General features: G+C 40.7%; 2 protein-coding genes across 3 annotated transcripts in view; one reads left to right on the forward strand and one right to left on the reverse strand.

Moving 5' to 3' along the window:
• Positions 1–1,365: 1,365 nt before the first annotated feature.
• LIMS2 (LIM zinc finger domain containing 2) overlaps positions 1,366–21,344 on the reverse strand; it is a 33,442-nt gene continuing 13,463 nt past the window's right edge. Inside the window, exons 2-11 of one of the 2 annotated variants that reach the window (XM_074591365.1) lie at positions 20,305–20,464; positions 19,411–19,477; positions 18,980–19,100; positions 9,625–9,774; positions 8,612–8,762; positions 7,398–7,490; positions 6,462–6,510; positions 6,200–6,275; positions 5,230–5,381; positions 1,366–4,705 (exon numbers count right to left, since the gene is read on the reverse strand). In XM_074591365.1, coding sequence (XP_074447466.1) covers positions 5,234–5,381; positions 6,200–6,275; positions 6,462–6,510; positions 7,398–7,490; positions 8,612–8,762; positions 9,625–9,774; positions 18,980–19,100; positions 19,411–19,477; positions 20,305–20,464 — 1,015 coding nt within the window. In that variant the 3' untranslated portion in view covers positions 1,366–4,705; positions 5,230–5,233. Of the gene's footprint in view, positions 5,382–6,199; positions 6,276–6,461; positions 6,511–7,397; positions 7,491–8,611; positions 8,763–9,624; positions 9,775–18,979; positions 19,101–19,410; positions 19,478–20,304; positions 20,465–21,344 lie in introns of both variants that reach the window. The other variant, XM_074591364.1, reaches the window with a different exon arrangement.
• Positions 11,582–18,547, forward strand: GPR17 (G protein-coupled receptor 17). Its single transcript, XM_074591363.1, has 2 exons — positions 11,582–11,863; positions 15,769–18,547. Exon 2 carries the CDS (start codon positions 15,806–15,808, stop codon positions 16,838–16,840), a length of 1,035 nt encoding a protein of 344 aa, XP_074447464.1. The 5' UTR covers positions 11,582–11,863; positions 15,769–15,805; the 3' UTR covers positions 16,841–18,547.

Below are 21,344 nucleotides of genomic sequence, written 5' to 3' on the forward strand. Positions count from 1 at the left end.
TCCACTGGTTTACCGTTGCCTTGGTTAAATTAAAGTTTTCTTTCACATTTTATAATGCACTTAGAAACTAACAACTGCTCTCTACTATGCAGTTTCTAGCAAGCATAAACAAAGTCTGAAATGAGTCTGGATTTTGGGTCCGTTACTTTTACTCAGTTGCTCCCATTTCAAGTTATAGATGTGCTGTTCAGTGCAAATCAGAATCGAAGAACTCAGTCTAACAGACATCTGTTGAAAGAGACTTTTCTGCTCTATAAAAATGTTCTCAGCTTGGAGTTATGCAGACATTCGTTCATGAGACAAGAATAATAGCTTTAATTTCTCCCAATCTTTTCTATTTCCTGTTTAGCAGGCACTTTGAGTGGTAAAATTTGATTCAGTACTTGTTCATCACTCAGACCTTTGTAAACACACAGCTTTGGCCTATAGGAACCAGAGTGTGGTCAGTGTGTAAGGCACATATGCACTGTGGTGGCAGTAAGCCTAGATGCTTACCCCATCAGAGAACAAGTACTCCTTCCTCAGTGGTGAGCCCTCCCTTGTTCACAGTGAAACATGGACATGTCCTAAAGCATTTACACCAAGGTCCTTGAGACACGATCTGGCAGTGCTGGAAATGCAGTGCTGCTAGATCTCTCAAACTTGCCAATGTATGCACAATGGTTCTCTTGTTCCCTCAGACGTGTGTGTGTGAAATTCAAACGCTAACGGGAGTTTTGTACGTGGGTGGCAGGGAAGAGCCCCACTCTCTTTGTGCATCTAAATGAGTGCCACACTTGTCAGAATAGTTGATCCTTTTGCATGCAATTAGATATTCCTGCAGTAATGTCCGTTGCTGGCAATGGAAACGTTTGAACTAGTGACTTTGACTTGTTTTGTCATCCTACGTCTGATCTAACTGGCTATAAGTGAGAAGCATTCAATACTTCACCTGTACAAAAAGCAATTTTGCAGCCAAACTGTATTGCTTCTGGTTTTTAAATAAACACTGCAGAAAATCAACCACAATGTCTTTTTTAACAAGAAAATGGAATATTCACTCTAGATCCATGTAACCTAAACCTACCAAACATCCACTACAGCCTGTAAATGATCATAACATCATATGCATCATACACACACCACAATTTGTACAGCACAGCCTCGAAAAGGATGATACCCCCCTATCTGCACACCCTCATCAACCAACACATCACCATAGAAGCAGCACAGGTCCAAAACGTGAATTCACCACGACAGTGCACCAGATCTGGGCAATCCCCAGAGTTCCTCAGAGTGCATAATGCTCTCTGTCTCAGCATTGCAAATGTAATTTTTTTTTTTCTTTTACTGTACAATATACAACTTTTTTACATTTGTTTTTTTGTGTGAAGATTTAAAATGTATTACAGTTAACTTTATTACAGGAGCATAAAAAGGTACAGCATTACAACATTTCAATCCACAATCACATGTTTTGGTTAGACAGCGGAAGCAATGTGTGATAAAATGAGAACTCCACACGGTACAGAATCCACACTGCTCATCAAGGCCTGAACCAAGACAAGTAGCTGCTATTTATTTTGCTCAGTCTATACCATCCTCAGCACGTAATAGTGCTTTACAGACTAGTACAAACGCATTTATTACATGTTTGCCTGCGATCTATTCCTTCACTTTTTAAAAAAGTGTCAGTCACATCATCTAATACAAAACATGCGACATCTAGAAACTCTCTGTACAGAAGGTTGAACAATATTTGCCTACATTGCACAGACTCCTGTAAAAACAAAGACCAGGATGCAAACCCTAGAGAGCAGATTAGGTTGCCATAAAGAAAGATTGCCAGTGATTAACATACCCTTTGAATACAAACAAGCTTCACATACTGTGGTTTCTAAAAGCAAAACCATTTTCAAGTGTACTCAGTGAATATTAGTGATTTTAATTCAGTAAGTATATAAATATGAATGTAAACTAGAAATGTATATAATGAAACAACAGCTTTTAGTAAGTGTAGACTTCTGAGCCAAGTTCAACCTTGATATAAATCTATACTCTCCAGTGGTGTGATACCTAGGATGAATTTGGCCAGCGTGTCTGCCTACAGCAATGGAAAAAAGCATGCAGCTTATTCCTGCCTGAGACCTTGACTTTATTTAAAAAAAATACCAACAAACCACCAACCTGTCAACCTATCAACACGCTAAGGAGAATTCATAAGTCTGCATTATATTCTACTTAGTTTTTTACCAAGTGGACTCAAAAAAGTAGAGAAAGATGCATTTATTTAAACTATTCATAGTTCTTTCTCCTACTCCTTCAATTCCACTGTCCCATAAAAAGTTATGTCAGTAATATTCACTATTGTAACTCTGCACACTGCAGGCTGTGGGCAGCAGGAGTATAAGAAAAATAATTGTGAAAAAATAATAATTTAAGACATACTAAGAGAACATCACCTTCTGCTGTTACAGAGATCAGGCATTATGATGATTTTTTTCCCCGCTCATTTGGGGAAATGCTCTAAGGACAGAATCCAAATCCTAGAGAACTGAACAGCTTATCAAAGAGAATGGTATCAACTGTCCTTTGAACACTGAAGCCTACTAGGTCTACTGAATTTCTAGCACGAGACAAAGTGAGAGCCCCTGCTACACCTCTATTTGCAGTACAAAAGTAATTCCGTTCACCTCTACATACATGCATTTTCCATTGCTGAACTTGAGAGCGGCCACAGAAAGAATATTATCTATTGCCTGATAGTTACATAGTCTTTCCATATTTACCAGTAGTTATGTGGCTGTGTGTTCCTCTACAATCTTCCCAGGAGGCTGCAGATACGCAGCTGCTCAGATTTAGCATTAGACATGGCCCGTGGCTGAGATTATAGGAACAGACCTGAATGCTTCATGCTGGGAAGAATGCATAACTTATTGATTTGCACCTAGATCAGTAGTTCTTGTGGTTTATGCTGTGACAAAAATGCCAAAGACCAGCTTACAAGACCGGTCTTTCCAGTGGCCGCATACTACTGTACCAAAAAGACATGGTGCTCTTTGTGCCCTTAACCAAAAGGCCATTTAAAGGCTGGTGAAAGAACAGTGACTAGCCACATGTTCTCCTAAAGCAGTGACAAAAGAAGCTACTATTACTGTCATCTACAATGCATATTGGTCAGAAGAGGATGGAAGAGTTCTACTGCTAAAATTAAGGCCTATCCCCTCATCAGTGTTATAGTGGATGCAGTATACCCCAGCTAAAAGTTTATGGTAATTTATGGCAACAAAAAGCAACGCAGCTGACAGAAGCTGAATTAGCAAAGCCAGTATTTAAGAGGCGGTCTTGCATATGGGATTCTTATCTGCACACAGTTACCTGGGATTTCCCACCACTGCTGTGGTCTCACTGGTGCAGTTTCATGGGTAGCAGCTGCAGCAGATGTGTTAACAGCTATCACGGCTTTAGCTACTGTCTTGTTTAGAACTATTCAGAGCAGAGTGTGATGGCAGTGAGGACAATCTTAAGGCAGATGATTGCCCCAATCCAGTTGCTGCTCACACATACAAAAAGTGAAGAAGCTTTAACTTCTTGCTAGCCAATTCACCTAGGGCTGCAGGGTGGTGCCTAGGCCCAACTGCTGTCTTCATTTGACCTACCAAACTAGCGACTTTTTTGGAAGACGTACATCATGCAAGGGACAGCAGCTTTCCAGTGCATTTTGTCCTGTCTACCTTGCAAAAAGGGCAGGCATAGTCTCCAGCTATTCATGGAAAGGGATTTTGATGCTGCCCATCTTAGTTCAGCACAAGAAACTATGGTGGACACCTCCAGAGGTCTCAGAAGCTCTGTGTGATTATACAACACAGGGGTGGACTCAGGAACAGCACTGCTGATGGCCCGCCCCTGAAGAAATATTAAGAATGTTCAAAACCAGTAAATTTCTCAGCACCTTGGGTTGTGATAGTAGAGGCAGTAGGACCAGTGAAACTTCACCAATGATAGGGAAAAGTAAAGAGCAGAACTATATGCTTAGGATATATAGATTCACGTCTGAGGTCCTCTTTTTATGTAAACTCAGTCCTTAAGAAGAAAGGCAATGGGAAACTCTTGCTTGGGTGAAAATTTTAAGAAAAATACTTCCTGTGTTTTTTCTGCATAAGAGCACATTTGCTACAAACTGCAAATATTAGAAAGGCCTCCAAGGGCTTTCTGGAGCGTGACCAACAAGCGTATATTCATCTTTCAAATAAAGTGAGAAGGACGGGTGAACTGAAGCACTGAAGTTGGTACCATACTATCAATCTGATTTCATCATGCAAAAGAATAACCAAGGCTCCAGCCACATTGCCTCAATGAATGTCAGTTAGGTCTGTGGATAGGACGCGCTTTGTGTTGACCACTAGACGCTCCAGTACCCATGTAGCAGCAGAGAACAAACTGAGAAAATTAAGAGTGTCAGTTTCAAACAAAATATTTTGTTTCCCATAGCCACCACCTCCTTAAGAAGGGCCTAACTATTCTGAAGAGGCCGACATGGCCTTGACAACTGAAATTTCCTTAGCACTGAACAGGGAAGTAGGAAAGCAAGCTTCTTCTGTCGTCTTAACGCTGGACCTAAGCCAGACAAGCATGCAGTGCAGATGCCATAACTATTTGTTCCTGAGCCTTCCCAGTAAACCTGCAAACCAGGACTGTACAGCATCCGTATTTGCTCGATAGGAATCTGGAGAAAGACCAGAACATTTTGCATGTAGCAGAGTGACAGCTTTCAGAATATTTGTCTACATATTAAAAAAAATAAAAAAAAAGAAAACTGTCTTCACCCAGGGTGAGAAGAGAAATTTTTATACTTCAACTGAAAAAGAGAAAACCACACATTTCTCCCACCCCTACAATGAACCACTGTTTCCAAATTCCTTAGACCATAGAGGAACAGAGAGAGAACTACAGGTCAGATGAGGAAGGAAAGACTGTGTACAATTCCACAAAGGCAGAATAAGTCGTTATTAGCAAATTAATAACCAGCCTGTAAACTGCTCAAGTAGAAATCATATTCCTCTTTCTGCCACTGTTAATACAAAACTGCTTGAGAAAAGGGATAGTCGAGATGCAAGCTACATTACCAGAAGCAGGGGAAGGTACTACTTATCTTTGGTTTCACTTGTCCTTAGTAATTGCCTCTGTAATCAACAGCTGCTGTGAGCAGCAGCTTATGACTGTAAGAGTACAGGCAGTAGACTGACAGACCTGTTTAAGCAGAGTTTAAATCCAGAGCTTTGGGATGTGCCTTCTTGGATGCCAGCTCTGATAACTTCTTCAGGCGTTTCTTCAGCTCCAGAGGGAATTTCTCATAGCACTTCTTGCATACAGGCTTCATGTCAAACTCCACAAACTTATTCCTTTAACGCAAAGAACAGCGGGCTATTAAAATGGTATTTGCAAACTACACGTTTCACTAAATCACGACTCCATGCATCTATGTAAATACTGCTTTTTGTGTTCTACTGCACATATAAAACAACTCACTTCCTCATCTGGTCATGCAAGTACAGAAATTGGGTTCTTATCAGCGAACTAGGGTCTTCAGTATTGCTAGTTAAATAAGGAGCAAGATTTTCCTATATATTTGTATGTAACAGTCTAGAATACTAATGTTGTTATCGCAGAATGGAAGTGTCACTTCAAAGGTCCCCTTGTGATGAACTAGAGCTCCTTCATATACAAGGCCAGTGGGGCGAACCCAGCATAGTAGGATAAGGGTTTGAACCTGATAAAGGAACCACGTAAGATTGCTTTGTTTTCTGTCCCTCTTCTAGATATTTGAGGTAACTAGCAAAATATTTTCGTTCCAAACAATCTATGCAATTGCAAATACTGTCACTGAGGGGAGCATCCAGACTAAGGAGACATGGAGGCTGCAGGTATTTCAGGACAGGCAGTTACTCGAAGTTTGGAGCCTTCCCGCTGTACTGCTGAATGAGTTCTCCTCTTACCCAACCTTCTTACAGAATAGATTAATGAAGGAAAACAAATTAGAGGAGACACTGAGACCCATTTCCCTTTTAGTTCTGAAATCAGCGGAATTATAAGCACCTGCTCCCACAGAGAAAAGGCTTCTTGCCCCTCAGAGAGGCACTGGCTCATGGGTCCCGGAAGCCGATAACCCTGCATTAGGGGCAAATGTCTCATATGGTCCAAAACATAAACACTGACTTACTTCAGTGTAAGCTTGATGTTGCAGGTGGAGCAGGAGAAGCAATTCACACACCAGGCCTTGTTAAGAGCTGATACCACTGCAAAAGCAAAAGCACAAAATAAGAAGAAACTGCCGGATTATTTGAATTTGGATTTGTATCCAAATTCAAATGAGGCCAGATGTGAAAAGAAACACTGGTGCCTTGCAACTGTGGGACTGCAACAGCTGCACTAACAAATGGAACAAGGACAGCAACCCAAAACAAGGAGAGAACAAATCTTACCATCTCCCTCTATCACGTGGCTGCAGTTGTAGCAGACATCTCCAAAGAGCTGCACGGCAAAAGAAATCAGAACAAGAACTCATGTTACCGACTGCTCCTGCTCCCCAAATTACACAGCTGGTGTGAACATTAAATCCTAACAATCAAAGAATTCCCAAGACATTGTAGTAGCCCCCAAATATACCAATTTAAATCTTCTGAATAACTTCTCATACACTTGCCAAAGAGTCTATGTTCCTTTGGATCTCATACCACTAAATACTACAAAACCTGTTTTGTTGGTGCCTCACACTTTACCACTGTTACGTGATCTTAAAGTCCTGTACATGCGGCAATTTGGAGAAAAGAGGATTGGTAGAGTATGATGCTTACTGTAGACAAATATCTCCTGACGCTTAACTATAAACACCAAAATAAAGCCTAAAGCTACTTTCAAAACAGTAACACTTATCTCTTATGAGAGAGACTAATTTATCTGACAGAAGAAAACACTGAACTCATAGCTGTTCAGTAAAGTCATACAGAAAAAAATAGGTTTTGGTTGGCTTTTGAAACATACTTTTCTTATGCTTTAAACAGCACAACATTTATCTTAGGCCCATGGAAGCAAGCAATTAACAAAGAAGTCCACACAAATAGTTTTGGAATAGAATTACAGGGATTTTAGTCACAACCCGTGGTCAGTGTTGTTTTCTGTGAATGGCACAAAGAAAAATCAATATCCCCAAGACATTTCTATTCTGTTCTCAGCATCACTTTTCACATCTACCAAGAAAACTATTTTTTCTGTTAAATCTCACTGATTACTTAATATTGTGTCACCTCTACAAATTCAGATTATGCACAATCTGCATAGCTTTGCATATGTAAAATGCAAAAAAGCATTTGCTGGTCAGAGCAAGTACTTACAGTACAGATACAGATGGCAGAATTTACCTGGTTATAGTGAGTTTCACAATAAGCCAGTCCTTTTTTCTCATAGTGTCGGTGCCCCAAGAATGGTTTCTCACATTTGGCACAAACAAAATGCTGTAAAACAAAAAAAGACACTTGGTCGTAGGCAAAGTGACTTTTCCATCACCAGGGAAAAACATTTGCATGGATATCAACCATGGCTCAATATGAGACAATAACTGAATCACAGAATGGTTTAGGTTGGAAGGGACCTTAAAGGCCCTCCAGTGCCGCCCCCTGCCCTGGGCAGGGACACCTCCCACCAGACCAGGTTGCTCCAAGCCCCGTCCAACGTAGCCTTGAACCCCTCCAGGGATGGGGCAGCCACAGCTGCTCTGGGCAACCTGGGCCAGGGGCTCACCACCCTCACAGCAAAGAATTGCTTCCTCAGATCTCATCTAAATCTCCCCTCTTTCAGTGTAAAACTGTTACCCATTAAGGCTTTAATGAAACTCAGACAGGAAAATCTTTATGAAAGTAAAGGAGGAAATATTTAGTCTACTATAGCAGTTAATTGTATTAAATATAGGTAGAAGACGTGCTGAAAGGGAGATCATCTTGTGTCTATACTGACAGACTTCGGACTATTACCTTACTTGTTTCAGAGAAGAGAAACAGGAACATAAAACATGGTTGGTATGAATGCATTTCAAATGAGCAGCATAATCTCTCTCAGTTCAAGCCCTAGGAGGCCTAAACCACTAAAAACATAAATCACTAAAAAACTTCAGAGCAAGCTGTGATGACTCAGCTGAGAGTTATAGAAACAATGAGCTGAAAAGGCTTGAAAGCAAGAATTGCATTGGCTCTGCCTACATTACAAATTCTAACGCTGTTATGAACCTGCCAACTGGGGTTGGGCAGGATACATCTAAGTACATCATGGTGAACATGTAATTTATTAGTAAGTAAATGCTGTTCAGTGAACCATATTCTGCAAGAATCTTTACAATGCAAACCAGGCATTTTAAAATTAAGGTTACTACTGTTGTGAAAGCACAGCTTTCTTAGGCAACCCTCATGACCCTGCTGTATTCATTCACTCACAGAAGGTGAAGACAATCTGAAACATGAGCAATTGGTTTTTGTCTGAATTCATATATTACAGATCATGTAAATGTCTACCGCTTCCAACTAGCACTAGTCCTCTTCCAAACTGTCTCCTGAAGGAAGTTTCAGATTCAGAGAGGCCTCACCTCAACATGCCACTGCTTTCCCAGAGCATTGACCACTCGTCCTTCAATGGGCCTGCGGCAGGCTCCGCAGATGGGGATTCCCATCTTGTCGTGGCAGGGCAGGCAATACAGTTCTCCCTTCAGTTCCCGGGCCTCAGCAGTCAGCTCCTTCCTGAAAACACAAACATGTGCCTGAAGTAAGAACATCGAGTGCATCTCTTTAATGCCCGAGATGAAGTTTTGGAAGTCAACGTACTTTGTCAACATTCATGCCGCAAATACAGAGTCATTAAATTAAGCTAGTGAAATACAGTTATTGTCAGATATATTGACGAAATATATGAATGATGAAGTAAAGTTATTGTCATCCTTCTAAAATTGCTTTCTCAGTTTGCCAGACAAGAAAACATACGTGGAATATTATGTCCTTGTCTAGATACTCTGGCAGAAATATGATGGAAAAATGCAGTGTCATGCAAAGACTCAAGCTATCGTTGAACGGGATAGCTCAGGCACAAGGACCATGCTAGCAGTGCTCAGCACTGTTACCCATTCTAGGGCAGTACCATGCTCCAATTATACTGCCTTCATGCTAACTCTGGTCAGACAGGTATCAGCGGTATCAGACAGGCACAGAGGGACTGTGCTAGAAGACTGACACAGCTCACAAACTCATCTTTTTTCCTGTCCAGGAATGCAAAGTGAAACTATTTCGAATAGTCCAGCAACAGCTATCTTTGGACAACACTATTATTGTAATCTGCACACAGCCTTTCAGGTAAATTCATACTAAGGAACTATTTTTATTTTCAGTATAAAATAGTGTCACTCAGTTTTAGGATAAAACTGAAGTCATTCAAGTTTAGGCAAAATAAAACTAAAGTTTCCAAATTTCTTTCGATTTGTCCTCACACAATTTTTATTTCCTCAACAACACGAAGGCAGCAAAGTTTAAACCTTGGAAAGGACTCCGCTGCTGACTGTACTGTTTGTCTCTTTCTTTTTTTGTCCGAGTTTAGAACATCAGAACGTACCCACAGTGGGTGCAGTTGAAGTGATCCGGATGATAGGAATCATTCCTAAACATCAGAGGCTGCTCATCAATTATCAGGTGGCACTTCTGACAGATGTACTTGCCCAGTCCCTTAGCTTTTTCACGGTTATGGCATGGCCTGCACAGATGCCTAGTTGAACAAAGTAAAGAAGAGAAAACACTAAGAAATTCTTTCTCCTAAAACAACACACAGTGCATGCTGTAGGATGTAGTTTATGTAATAGAAGACTTGTCTTCTGAGGTCAGACTAAACATAATTATTTTAGTATCCTATCTTTCACACCAGTTGCACAGAAAAGAACATGCGGATAGAGCAGTCACAGAGTGACTAAGGCAGTATTCCCTTAGAATACTCCTCCAACATACACTGATTTATATCCCATCAGGGATATCACCCTGTCATTCTTCTAGGTATCCTTTCCAGTTCTTCTAGATCCTTTTGGAGAGGTGGGCAAGGAAAGGTGGCAACACTCTCTCTCTATTACTAACTATGGGATCCAGCCATAACAGAGGCATTACAGCACTGGGAGGGAGTTGAGGAGAGAGAATAAAAAATATTAAATCAAAGCACATTGCTCGAATGCCTTTACCATGGCTGGATTCCTTAGCCTTCAATAGCTAGGACAAACAAGAGACCATTGAACACTAGCTCTTCTGCCTACAAATTCCTTTTAGTCCTAAGTTAAAGAAATTAAAGAACCATGCAACTTTATGTGATAAATGCAACTGTGTTCCTATCACATATTCTAGAACATATTGCAAGTACAGTCCTGAAAAGGTAGGTAAGCAAAATTTCTGGTAGACAAGCCCAGGTAAACACATAAAAAACTTCTCTAAAGGCTGATGGAATCCGCCAGTTTTATCCCAATATTTAAGAGCTCTGAGGAGAAGCTGTTCTGTTCACTTGCCTATTACCTAACCCTCTAGCTGCAACGCTGCAGGCTGGGAAGAATTTATGATAAAACGAAAATGACAGAGAAATTACTTCTGTGGGTTCCTCTGTCACAAAACAGACAAGCCTGCTTAATTCCTTTCACTATATCACTATGTGAAACACTTGCTGAGATTTACAGGTCATTCTCAAAAGACACCAGACAAAAGAAAAAGTTCAAACGGAAAGGGCAGATTTATGGCTGAAGCAGTGGGTTCTTTGCAGGGCCCCTTCCAAAATTCTGCTGTGATGAATCACTAACCCTTAGATCTGTAAAATGGGAATAAGAATACAACACAGATGTTGTTGTGAGACCTCAAACATTTATGACCCTCAGCTGGCAGGCGCCTGTCTAAGTGCTAAGTATCATTATTATTTTCTCCAAATCTGAGTCCTCCTGTCAGCAAGTGTCTCTCTCCAGGGCTGGAACTACTGCCTGCCCAGACGGAGTCCAGAAAAAGCAGACAGCACCCCATTATAAGGAAACATGCAGCTGTGCTCATCTCAGTATAAAGGCATCAATTTTATTCAGCACTGTCAAATGCAGAGTAATTATACGGGGCAGGACATAGGGACCCTGAAGCAAGTGTCCTGAAAGAGACCCCTCTCATTCAGCTGAATAAGATGCCTTCAGCCATTTCCACTGATAAACCATTATCAACCCCTCCCCACTCACAAACCCTCTCTGCCATCCCATAGACCCTCCTCTGTGCAAGCAAAGGGAAGTGTTGGACAGGCTAAGCTGTTACCATAGCAGCCGCCCCTCTCCCCCTCCCCACTCCCACCATTATGGAATTATCCCATTCTGAAATGTCCTGTTGTGTCTATTAATACCAGACTTCCACCAAACAATGCTTCTCTCCACCCTCCTAAAATAATCAGGGGACTCCAAGAAGTCTGTGTTCATGGCTGAGAGTTCACTAGCAGCCTTTAGTAAGCACCACGAACACTGGAATAGTCATACAGTATATTCATATCTATAACAACAGCAGCAACGTCAGTGCCAAGAGCTCAGCTAGGACGAAGCCTGCTCTTCAGAGCTGGGGTGTCCTCCCCCTGCTCTGTTGTGTGACTGAGCTGATAATGCGCTATCAGAGCTGGAAGGACACTATATAGAGGGGTTCCCCTCGCCACCCTCAGCAACTCTGCAACCGTGCGTTCTTTTTGAATCATCTTCCTGTTTTCACTGTTGCTGCCTTTATTTGGTTTTGCTGTCATCAGAAGGAGTTCCTTGAGATTTCCCCAAAAAGGACCCTATACTCCAGCCACAGGACCGCACTGTAAAGAGGTAAGAGACAAACTTCTGTTAGCGGAATAACAAAGGAGCTTTTCTAATGGCATTAGTTTTAGCTGGTGTCAGTGAGGTGCAAAGGCACGCACACAGAGGCAGATGAATATAATGGAAATGTTTGAAACTAAGAACAGGCAGCATTTCTTGAACTTGCAAGAATAATTTCCTCACTCTTCTTTACATCACTCCTCCAAAACATAAAAGTTTTCAAGCTGCTGTACTTAATGTACCTCCGTTTGTGCCAGCAAATCTGTCAATTGTGCGGTATGTCCAGTACACACTGTCACTGCTTTGATGCTCGTAAGAAACAAGTATTTCAGCTGAAGGGTGGGAGGCTCAGCAGGGAGTGATTTTCAGGAGAATAATTTCAGTCAGAAGTGGAGTATTTCTAATGAAGAGTACTTTCAGTGAAGGACAGGAGACACTCCCATTTGACAAGACACTACGACCATAATCATAAAAACCCACAAGCCCCAAAGCAGAAACTGCTCTAGCTGAGAGCAAGACCAGGAATTTCTGGCATCCACTATAAACCCTAACATATATTTCAAATATATCTGCAGTGAGCATTATAACAAAAGCACCAAACTAGCCAGGTAACTAACTTACAATGAGCTAAGTATTTCATATGCTTATTAATTGTTTCATTAATGATAAACAGAGCATCTGCTGAAAGAGTAATCAGGTTGTGCCTATACTGACAGCCTTGTGGATTGGTATCTTGCTTGTTTCTGAGCAGAAGAGAAACAGGGCAGAAAATACGGTCAGTGTGCATACATTTTAAATGAGCAGTGACATCCCCATTACAACTCAGCCCTGGGAGGCCTGGGATAATAGCTCAATCCAGAATAGTACTCTGTTTAGCAATACGTAAATCACTAAATATTCACACAACATCAGGAGTGCAATCCAAGCAGAAACTATTGGACAATGAGCCAGAGTCCTAAAGGAGTTTTCTGTATGTGGAGTCAAAGCCTCTTGCACCTTATAGCTTAGCACAAACTACACATTCTAGGTCACTTGGAAGGCTTCTAGTTTGCTCTTAGCATTCATATAGACTAGTACAACAAGCTTTCTAGGACTTTGAGTGCTTTTTTGTAAGCAAAACAAACCAAACAGAAAAAAATAAAAATGAAATACATTTGTTTAAAATTGATACGATAAAACCAGGCAAAATAGAAGTGGAACTGAAAATAACAGCAAAGGGCTTTCCACACTGTCTACAGAACACACTGTCAAAGAACTATTACTTTTGTAAAGTTGAAGCATTTTGTTGAAAATGTATCAGTTCTAAAAATAAGCTCAACGATTCATTCTAGTGACATGTCAGCTTTTTTGCTAACCTACTCAATTGCTACACCAAAATTTTCACATCAACACATAGAATTGTAAAAAAAATTAAAAACTTGATGCAAATTCCCTTCTAATTTAAAACCTAAGCAAAGAGACTCACTTCCCTTTTCTACGATTTCTTACCAGGCAATGAAAAATCCCTCCCTTCGCTTTGCTTTAAAAAGTAAATTGGGTAACAGCAGCTCTCCTATGAAGGCACTCATCTGAAAAGACTGAATCTATTTCAATTTTATCATTAGTTCTAAACCTTTCCCTTTCTGACACTGACATACTGGGCTTCTAGATAGCTCTGACATTCTCCTTTCTACTCCACCCCACAGTATTCTGCAGTGAAAGCAGGTCCAGGTAGAAATCAATGGCACACTCAACGCTGCAACGCTGCACGCTGCAACAAAACTCTCAACTTTTAAGTCTTGGCTATTCCAAGTCTGGCACTGACACTCAGCTGAATCTGAATCCCAAAGATCCTCCTTAGGAAATCAGCTCAAACAGAATCAGTTCAATGTATCATGCTGCTAAACCCCTAGTATTTAGCTTGTAGACAGGGAAAAAGTCTACTTACTGCCTCACTTCCTGAACTGTTTTAAATCATTAAAACAAGAGACATCCCTGTCTGTTCCATTGGACAACCCTTGCTTCTGCCTTTTCAGCTGGTCCAAGCCAGCATTTACTGCTTTCTCAGTGGTGTCGCAGTCATGTAGAGAATAACGCTTAGCCAACAGACCACCCGACCACTGACATATGTGTTTATGAAGATCACCTGATTACCCTCTTCACCGATGGAAAAGCATATTTAAACAGCGTGTCTGACACAAAAAAGACTGCAGAGCCAGAACATCAGGTGATAGGTACCATTGTACATTAACAGCCAGTAAAAAGGCATGGTCTCATCATATTTCTCCTTGGGTACGCAACAGAGAAAATACATATTTAAACGGAACTTAAACTAATCTTGTGTTCAAAAATACTCACAGGTTTTACTCTGCAAGGGACAAATAAACACTAGAAACAAAAACTGCAGGCTCCTCTGCAAACTCAGGCAATTCACATGGAAAACTGCATCAGCGATTCTTCCTTTTGTACATGAAAGCAAGATTTCACGTATATTTTTATAGATAAAATGTCCCTTGGAAAAAAAGGCAGTATAGTCTTCCTTGCACATGCACTTGTACTAATTCCAAGGTAACAAATTATTGCCATCTCCAGGACTACAGAGAAGCATGCAGCTGGCAGTAGGCAGTGAGTGGACATACACTCAAACCTAGTCTTTTTTGTGCCATAAACATGCAGGGTACCTAGGCAATGCATGGAGTAAGAAGGCCCCTCTGTGGCCGTACAAAGAAATTTCAGTTTCTGAATTTCATTCAGTCTCCCTTCTGCTGACTTTTGTGTCTTCAACTGTGAAATAAACAGAATTGGTCCAGCATATTAATCTCTAGCTATTGTAGCCTTCTGTCCACCTGAAAGTGACAGCAGCCAAACAAAAGATGGTAATTACCTTGTAATTTTGCTTACATTTTCCAATATATTGGTGTGTTTTTAATCCCATTTCAGCTTCTTGATTAGCCACCAATATTTTTAGACATCTGAATAATCAGTTCTGTTGGGAAGCTGGATGCATTGCGTAATGCCTTGGATAAACTGCCTAGGGAGGTACGATTTCAGCATATAGCATAGCTTCTGCTCAAGATTAAAAATTTTGTCTAACAATGTCAGCAACCATCTTAAAATTTTAATCTCAGAAGAGGAAAATGGATGTATTTAAAGATGAATTTAATATTATTGAGGAAGAGAGTGAGTTATACTGGGAGAACAAGAACGCTGCAGGGAAGGATGACACTTTGACAAGTAACCGACAGCATAGGCATTACTAATAATCTTTTCTGAGTCAATTCAGTGCTTTTTGCTGTTCAAACGAGACGCTGCTACCCATCTGAAGAGTTGCCTCCTATATTGAAACTTGCCTTAAATACAGGACTTCAGACTAAAATAATTCTCAAAGATTTTCAGGAACTCTGTGGTTTTTTTAATAACTGCAATACCTGACCTGTCTTCCACCTCTTCTAGGAACATGACAGATATTCTAAGGCAGGTCACCTTACAACAGATACCTGTGCTCATAAAAGCTGGCTCATTGGGAGCTCTTCAGTCCTCAATCAGGCTTCCAAAATAAACATAGCAAATACTTTCTAGATAGACGTACAGAACCCGCTTTCACTCTTCCATTAACCAGAGACATAGGTATTTCACTGCTCTGTTATTCAACTGATCTCGGCACAGGTTGGAGACAAGCCCATAATCAGCTAGCTGGCTCTTCATAGTGGTTCCTTCAACATGATTTAATGGTCTGGAACGCCCAGGCAAGGAGGTGGTATTCAGAATTTTAATATAAGGGATTGAACTCAGACTGACATGTCGTATCAAATATCAGTATTAGCAAACAGGAAATATCACTGATTTCCATGTGTGGTTTTTTGTGTGGTGGTTGTTTTTTTTTTTTTTTCCACAAAACCAGGCTCTTTTGTAATATACTGTCTCAATTCTTTCAGGTTTTTGCATGTTTTTTACGCAAAACTGTGGTGAAAAATGAATGGCCCAGCAGATCCATCAAGCCTACTCTTGAATTGCTCAAATCAATCAAAGTTCTCTTTGGAAACGTCAGAGCAATGTGGCAAAGAGACACACCTCGAGAACATCCTTTTTGCCACTTTCTACTTCCTGGACTTCATCCTGGCTTTTGTTGGCAATGCCCTGGCTCTTTGGCTCTTCGTCCGGGACCAAAAGTCCGGCACACCTGCCAATGTTTTCCTGATGCATCTTGCTGTGGCTGACCTGTCCTTCGTGCTGGTACTTCCCACCCGGCTGGTGTACCATTTTTCTGGTAATCACTGGCCATTTGGTGAGATCCCATGCAGACTCACTGGCTTCCTTTTTTACCTCAACATGTATGCCAGTATCTACTTCCTCACGTGCATCAGCGTTGACCGTTTCCTAGCCATTGTGCACCCTGTGAAGTCCATCAAGCTCCGCAGGTCCCTTTATGCCCATTTGGCATGTGCCTTTCTATGGGTTATAGTTGGGGTTGCAATGGCACCTCTGCTGCTCAGTGTGCAGACTGTCAAGATGAAAAACACAACCGTCTGCCTGCAGCTCTACAGAGAAAAGGCATCACGTCATGCCCTTGTGTCCTTAGCAGTGGCATTCACCTTCCCATTTGTTACTATAATGACTTGCTACTTATTAATCATCCAGAGCCTGAAGGGTGGAAACAGAGTTGAGAAACACCTGAAGGAAAAAGCTATCAAAATGATCATCATGGTCCTGATGATCTTTTTGATTTGCTTTGTACCTTACCATGTCAATCGCTACATTTATATTCTCCATTACAACGGGACCAAAACTTCCTGTGAAACGCAGCGTCTTCTAGCCCTCAGTAACCGCATCACTTCCTGCCTCACAAGTCTAAATGGTGCCTTTGACCCAGTCATGTATTTCTTTGTAGCTGAGAAATTCCGTGAGGCTTTGTGCAATCTGTTTTGTGTTAAGACAACTGTAATGTTGCCTCAAACATATGAGGGTAAGACAAACGAAAGTTCACTAAGCGCTAAATCTGAACTGTGAACATGACTCTTGTCACTGCTCTGACTTCAGAACACTCTATTCCACCAAAACCAGCTGGGAGCGCAAATATGCAGCGAGACAGTCCACCCAGAGTCCAACTCACTCAGAGGAGGGAAGTTCTGTTGGTTTTATGGGACTGCAATCAGCAAGAACCCCTCTGAAAACAGAGATCACATGTTCTTGTCCGACTGAAACTGCAAACAGAAGTACAGTTCCACTGATTTCCAAGATGTGAAACTGAGGGCTGAACACTTAGGAATAAGGAAGGGAGCAAAGAGGCTATTAAACAGACTTTTTTTCTTTTAAAAAAAAAAACAAAAACCAACAACAAAACTTAATTCCCAAAGCACTCAGCAACGACTCCTCCTCTGCACAATGCATATAGCCTACTTTAAAATTTTATATTGTGCCAGCAGTAGAGGTCCACTCCTGCGACAGACCCGCCTGATGAAGAGACAGCACACATGAAGAGACATTACACGTCACGTTGAAGACTCTGAATTCAAAGTGTTTACACATCGTAGACAGAAAATTGGTACTAAATGGTAACAAGAAAAAAAGACCAAAATACTGCAATGCACCCAACCTGGACTGGAATTAAGACAGGACTTACAACTTTTTTACTTACTCCCAGTATTCAGAGTTGGAGATGAGCACTAGGCTTCACACTGTCTTTTCTATCTGCCATTGTCTCAAAGCTGCAGACAAGAGGCTGGCCAACATTTACTACACTGCCTCTTTTATGTAGTTCCCTGCAAAACATCAGATATCCCAATAACCCTCAAACTAAAGAAGGGAAAAGGCCTGTTTAGGAGTACAGCATTCATCTTTACCACATACTGAATCATAAAAATATGAACCCAAATGGCAAAAATGAAGAAAAGTAAACATATGAAGAAGTGAAGTCCACTTTGTCCAGAAGAGATTCCTATCTTTGAGGTGTTTTACAATCGTTTTTTGTGACTCATCTAGAAAGACTGTTCCTTCACTACAGATAAAGCAGGGATTACCTTAACTATCCTCACCGATACAAATTGCATCCAGTGGAATATGTCTGGAAATGACAGGCAGACTAGGGAAGACCGGGTACAATGAGAGGTGGGAAAAGAGTTTCCAATACTATTTACTAGAAGACCGCTTCTATGCTACGGAGATAAATATTATAGGAAATCACGTGACAGGTGAATTATATTTTTTATGTACTGATACACACATATCTCTTTTCTGTGCTTTCAGGAACGAGCTCCTTACCATTTTAGATTTGGCCCACAAATTATGAAATCAAACATACTTTATCTTGCTTGAACTGCTTCAATCCTGGCTGCTATCCCAAAACACCCCAGGTGCTATTGCAACAGCCCTTTCTAACAACCTTAGGTGTCAGAAGAAAATCAACTATGCCCAGCTCCAAAAACTAAGGCACAGAAGTTGCATGCAGAATGGAAGAGGGAGTTGAGAGGACTCTCTGCTGGACGGGGTACAAGTATATAACCTTTCCTTCCCTTCTTCAACATTTAGTTAGTTACAATATAAACTCTAGGAAACTACTAGGCTTTGCTCAAAACAATATGAAAGCCTGAAATTAACTATGAATTGTACAACACTGCTAACTGCTGGATTGTTCTATTTTCTTATCATGGTATGCTTTTGTACAAGTTCCCTTTTATGTTTTTATTTCTTACTTCCTAATTAAATGCATTAATCAACCTTTAGGACTCATTTTTATATTTCTGTATATAAAATGATTTCCAAAGACCAGAGGAATCACATGCTGAATAAGCTTTGCTGTAATCCTTTTGTTGTTCTCTTGGCCCTTTGCTATATCTTGATTTCCTGCTCAGCAGCTTACTTGATAACACAATCCCGTTTTCTCACTTGCTATTCAGCCTTTTGCCCCAAATCCTTTTCTTTTCCAGAACGCATCCACTAGCTACTCATATTTGAGTTTCTGTTTTCTACAAGTTTCATTGGATGAACACTGTTCTTCATTCCATTTCCCATCTCCTAACAGGCTATTCATTAAAGCTTCTTCTGTACCTTTTCAACCTTTACCTGCACAAATAACTGACCACTCTCACCATCTCACTACTGTATCAATAACAAACTGATAAAACTTTCAGAGCTCCTGCTCTGTCTTACCTGCCAGCATTCTTGACAAAACCCAGGTCAGCAAGTGCCACATCACAGAGCTCACAGCGGAAACATTCTGGGTGCCAGTTGTTGTTCATTGCCTTGATAACACGCCCAATAATGAACTCACCTGCAAAAGGAATGCAAAACCTTAAGATGCATGCAGAAAACAGTCTTATTAAAAGTCTACTACCTTTCATAATCCTTCCACTTTAATTCCATAAGAATTATTACAGTCTAAATTGAAAAAACCACAATTACTCCCAAAACCAGGATACCCCAAATCACTGCCGGTATCATGCTTTGTCTCCCTCCAGAGCTCCGTCTCCTTAATATGATCTCAACAATCCCAGCCCAGGGCTGGCTGTCACTGCAATGGTGGGAGGTTTGCACAGCCCTGGAGCTGTTACCCCACAGTGTTGCTGTGCCCCATGTCTTACCACATTCCCCGCAGCAAGGAGCAAACAGCATCTGGAAGTCATGCTCACAGTACTTCCGACCTTCAAACTGCAAACAAAAGGAGAGAGAAGCCCTCATAAATAACTGAACTACTTTTACATTGTGATAGTTCAGCGTGATTTTCCATTGAAATAACCTATTAGTCAAGGTCAGTCAAGTTTCCCAGTTCCAGCCGCCCCTCACATGTTTTTAAACTGCTAAGGATTTTTCTTAAAGAAAGGTAGGGCTTCAGCCTCATGGTGAATTTGCATAGCAAAAGGTTAAATTAATAGCAATACTGCTACAAGACAGTAAACGTCTTGAAGTGTCCAAAGCCCTTTTCCTATAGTTGGCTTTAATTTCATTTTTGCTTTAGTTTTTTTTTACTCATGTAATTCAGAACTACTCCTCCTACATAAGGTTAAAACTCAGAGCAAATCAAGAATGCAGCATGTTTAAAATAATGTGTTATTCAAAATATGTGCTTGCACATGTTCTGTAAAAATGTTTAAACCTCCATTTTAAATGGGTTCACCAATTTCAGTTGCCCAATTGGAAAAGTTTGGTAGAAAATGTCTAAAAATAAAGACAAAAATTCACTTCCATCTAATGAAACATTAAGACATGTTTTCTATTTTCTTTTTGAAATGCCTCTTACCCAAAGAGCAAGCACACAGCTTTTGTTGTTACTGATGTATAGGAAGGAGCATGTGAGGAGGAAAAAAAATGGAAATTAAGTCGGAAGCCCATCAAAAAAAACAGCAACAAAGATTTAGGGATAAGAAATTAAATATGCAAAAGAGATGGAAATTCATACTTCTGCCAGAATTTTCACCTAATTCCTTGCATTTCAATGGAGCTATTTCTCTTCTCTTACACACAGTATGAGACCTCACCTCATAAAAAAGTCCATCTGGGAACTGACGAAAACACTGAGCACAGACAAAGCAGTTTTCATGATAGAGCTCCCCATTGCTGTTCACAATCCTCTCTGCAGGGTCAAATCGCGTCTGGCAGCGTTCACATACTGCATTTGCGAGAGCATCAGACATATTACTGGAATAAAGACAAGAGTAAGAACATGAGCAATGTCACAGCCAATCACATGAGTATAATCGTATCATCCAAGTTTCCCCAACATCTATGAACACAATATTTCCACTGCTTTAAACTCCCTTTTACATGAAAAAAAAAAAAAAAAAAGACCAATGAGTCGGTTCAGCACTGACATCAGTTAGAAATAATGTTCTTGCAACTCACACGTGGCAGAATGAGCTCATGTAGCAGACTTACCTATTGCTCACTTTTGGCTTCTTTACCAATCTTTCACCCTATTATGTCATCCTGCTAATAGCTCATAGCAAATATGCACAATTGTAAATAAACCAGTAGTTCAGAGAGCAGCAAACACAATGATCCTGACTGCTTGGGATTTCTGGTCTCAGGATGCGCACCTCCAAGGAATTTGTGATGTGTAATAAGCACCGATATCCCACTGCAGACTCCCCTTCACTGTAGCAATTAAGAAGGCATTTCCCCCTCTACCCAGCAGCTTATGTGCACAAGACTCATCGGAAAATAATTGCATACAATGCCTTTGTTTTCCTGACAATTTAGTTGAAACTGTCGAAGTGTTAAAAAGGTATGGGAAGAGAGAAGTCTCTCTGGCTGGCTTGGCAAATATATCAGCTTCATTTCCTCAGAAAGTGAGACTAAAAAACCCCCAAAGCCACACTCGCAAATCGTGTAAAGGACATTCCCTCTACATCCCCTAAAATGTGGAACGACCCTAACCTCTTTCACAAAATTTTCACGCTTGACATCATGGTAATCTAAGTTCCCTATATACTAACAGAATGCAATTTTAAAATCATGTATCTTATGTCCACAAAGGGAGGGAAAAATTACCAGGAAAGACTCTAAGTTTCTTGTTGCA

This window comes from Larus michahellis, chromosome 6 (assembly GCF_964199755.1).
Source record: "Larus michahellis chromosome 6, bLarMic1.1, whole genome shotgun sequence".
Taxonomy (NCBI): domain Eukaryota; kingdom Metazoa; phylum Chordata; class Aves; order Charadriiformes; family Laridae; genus Larus; species Larus michahellis.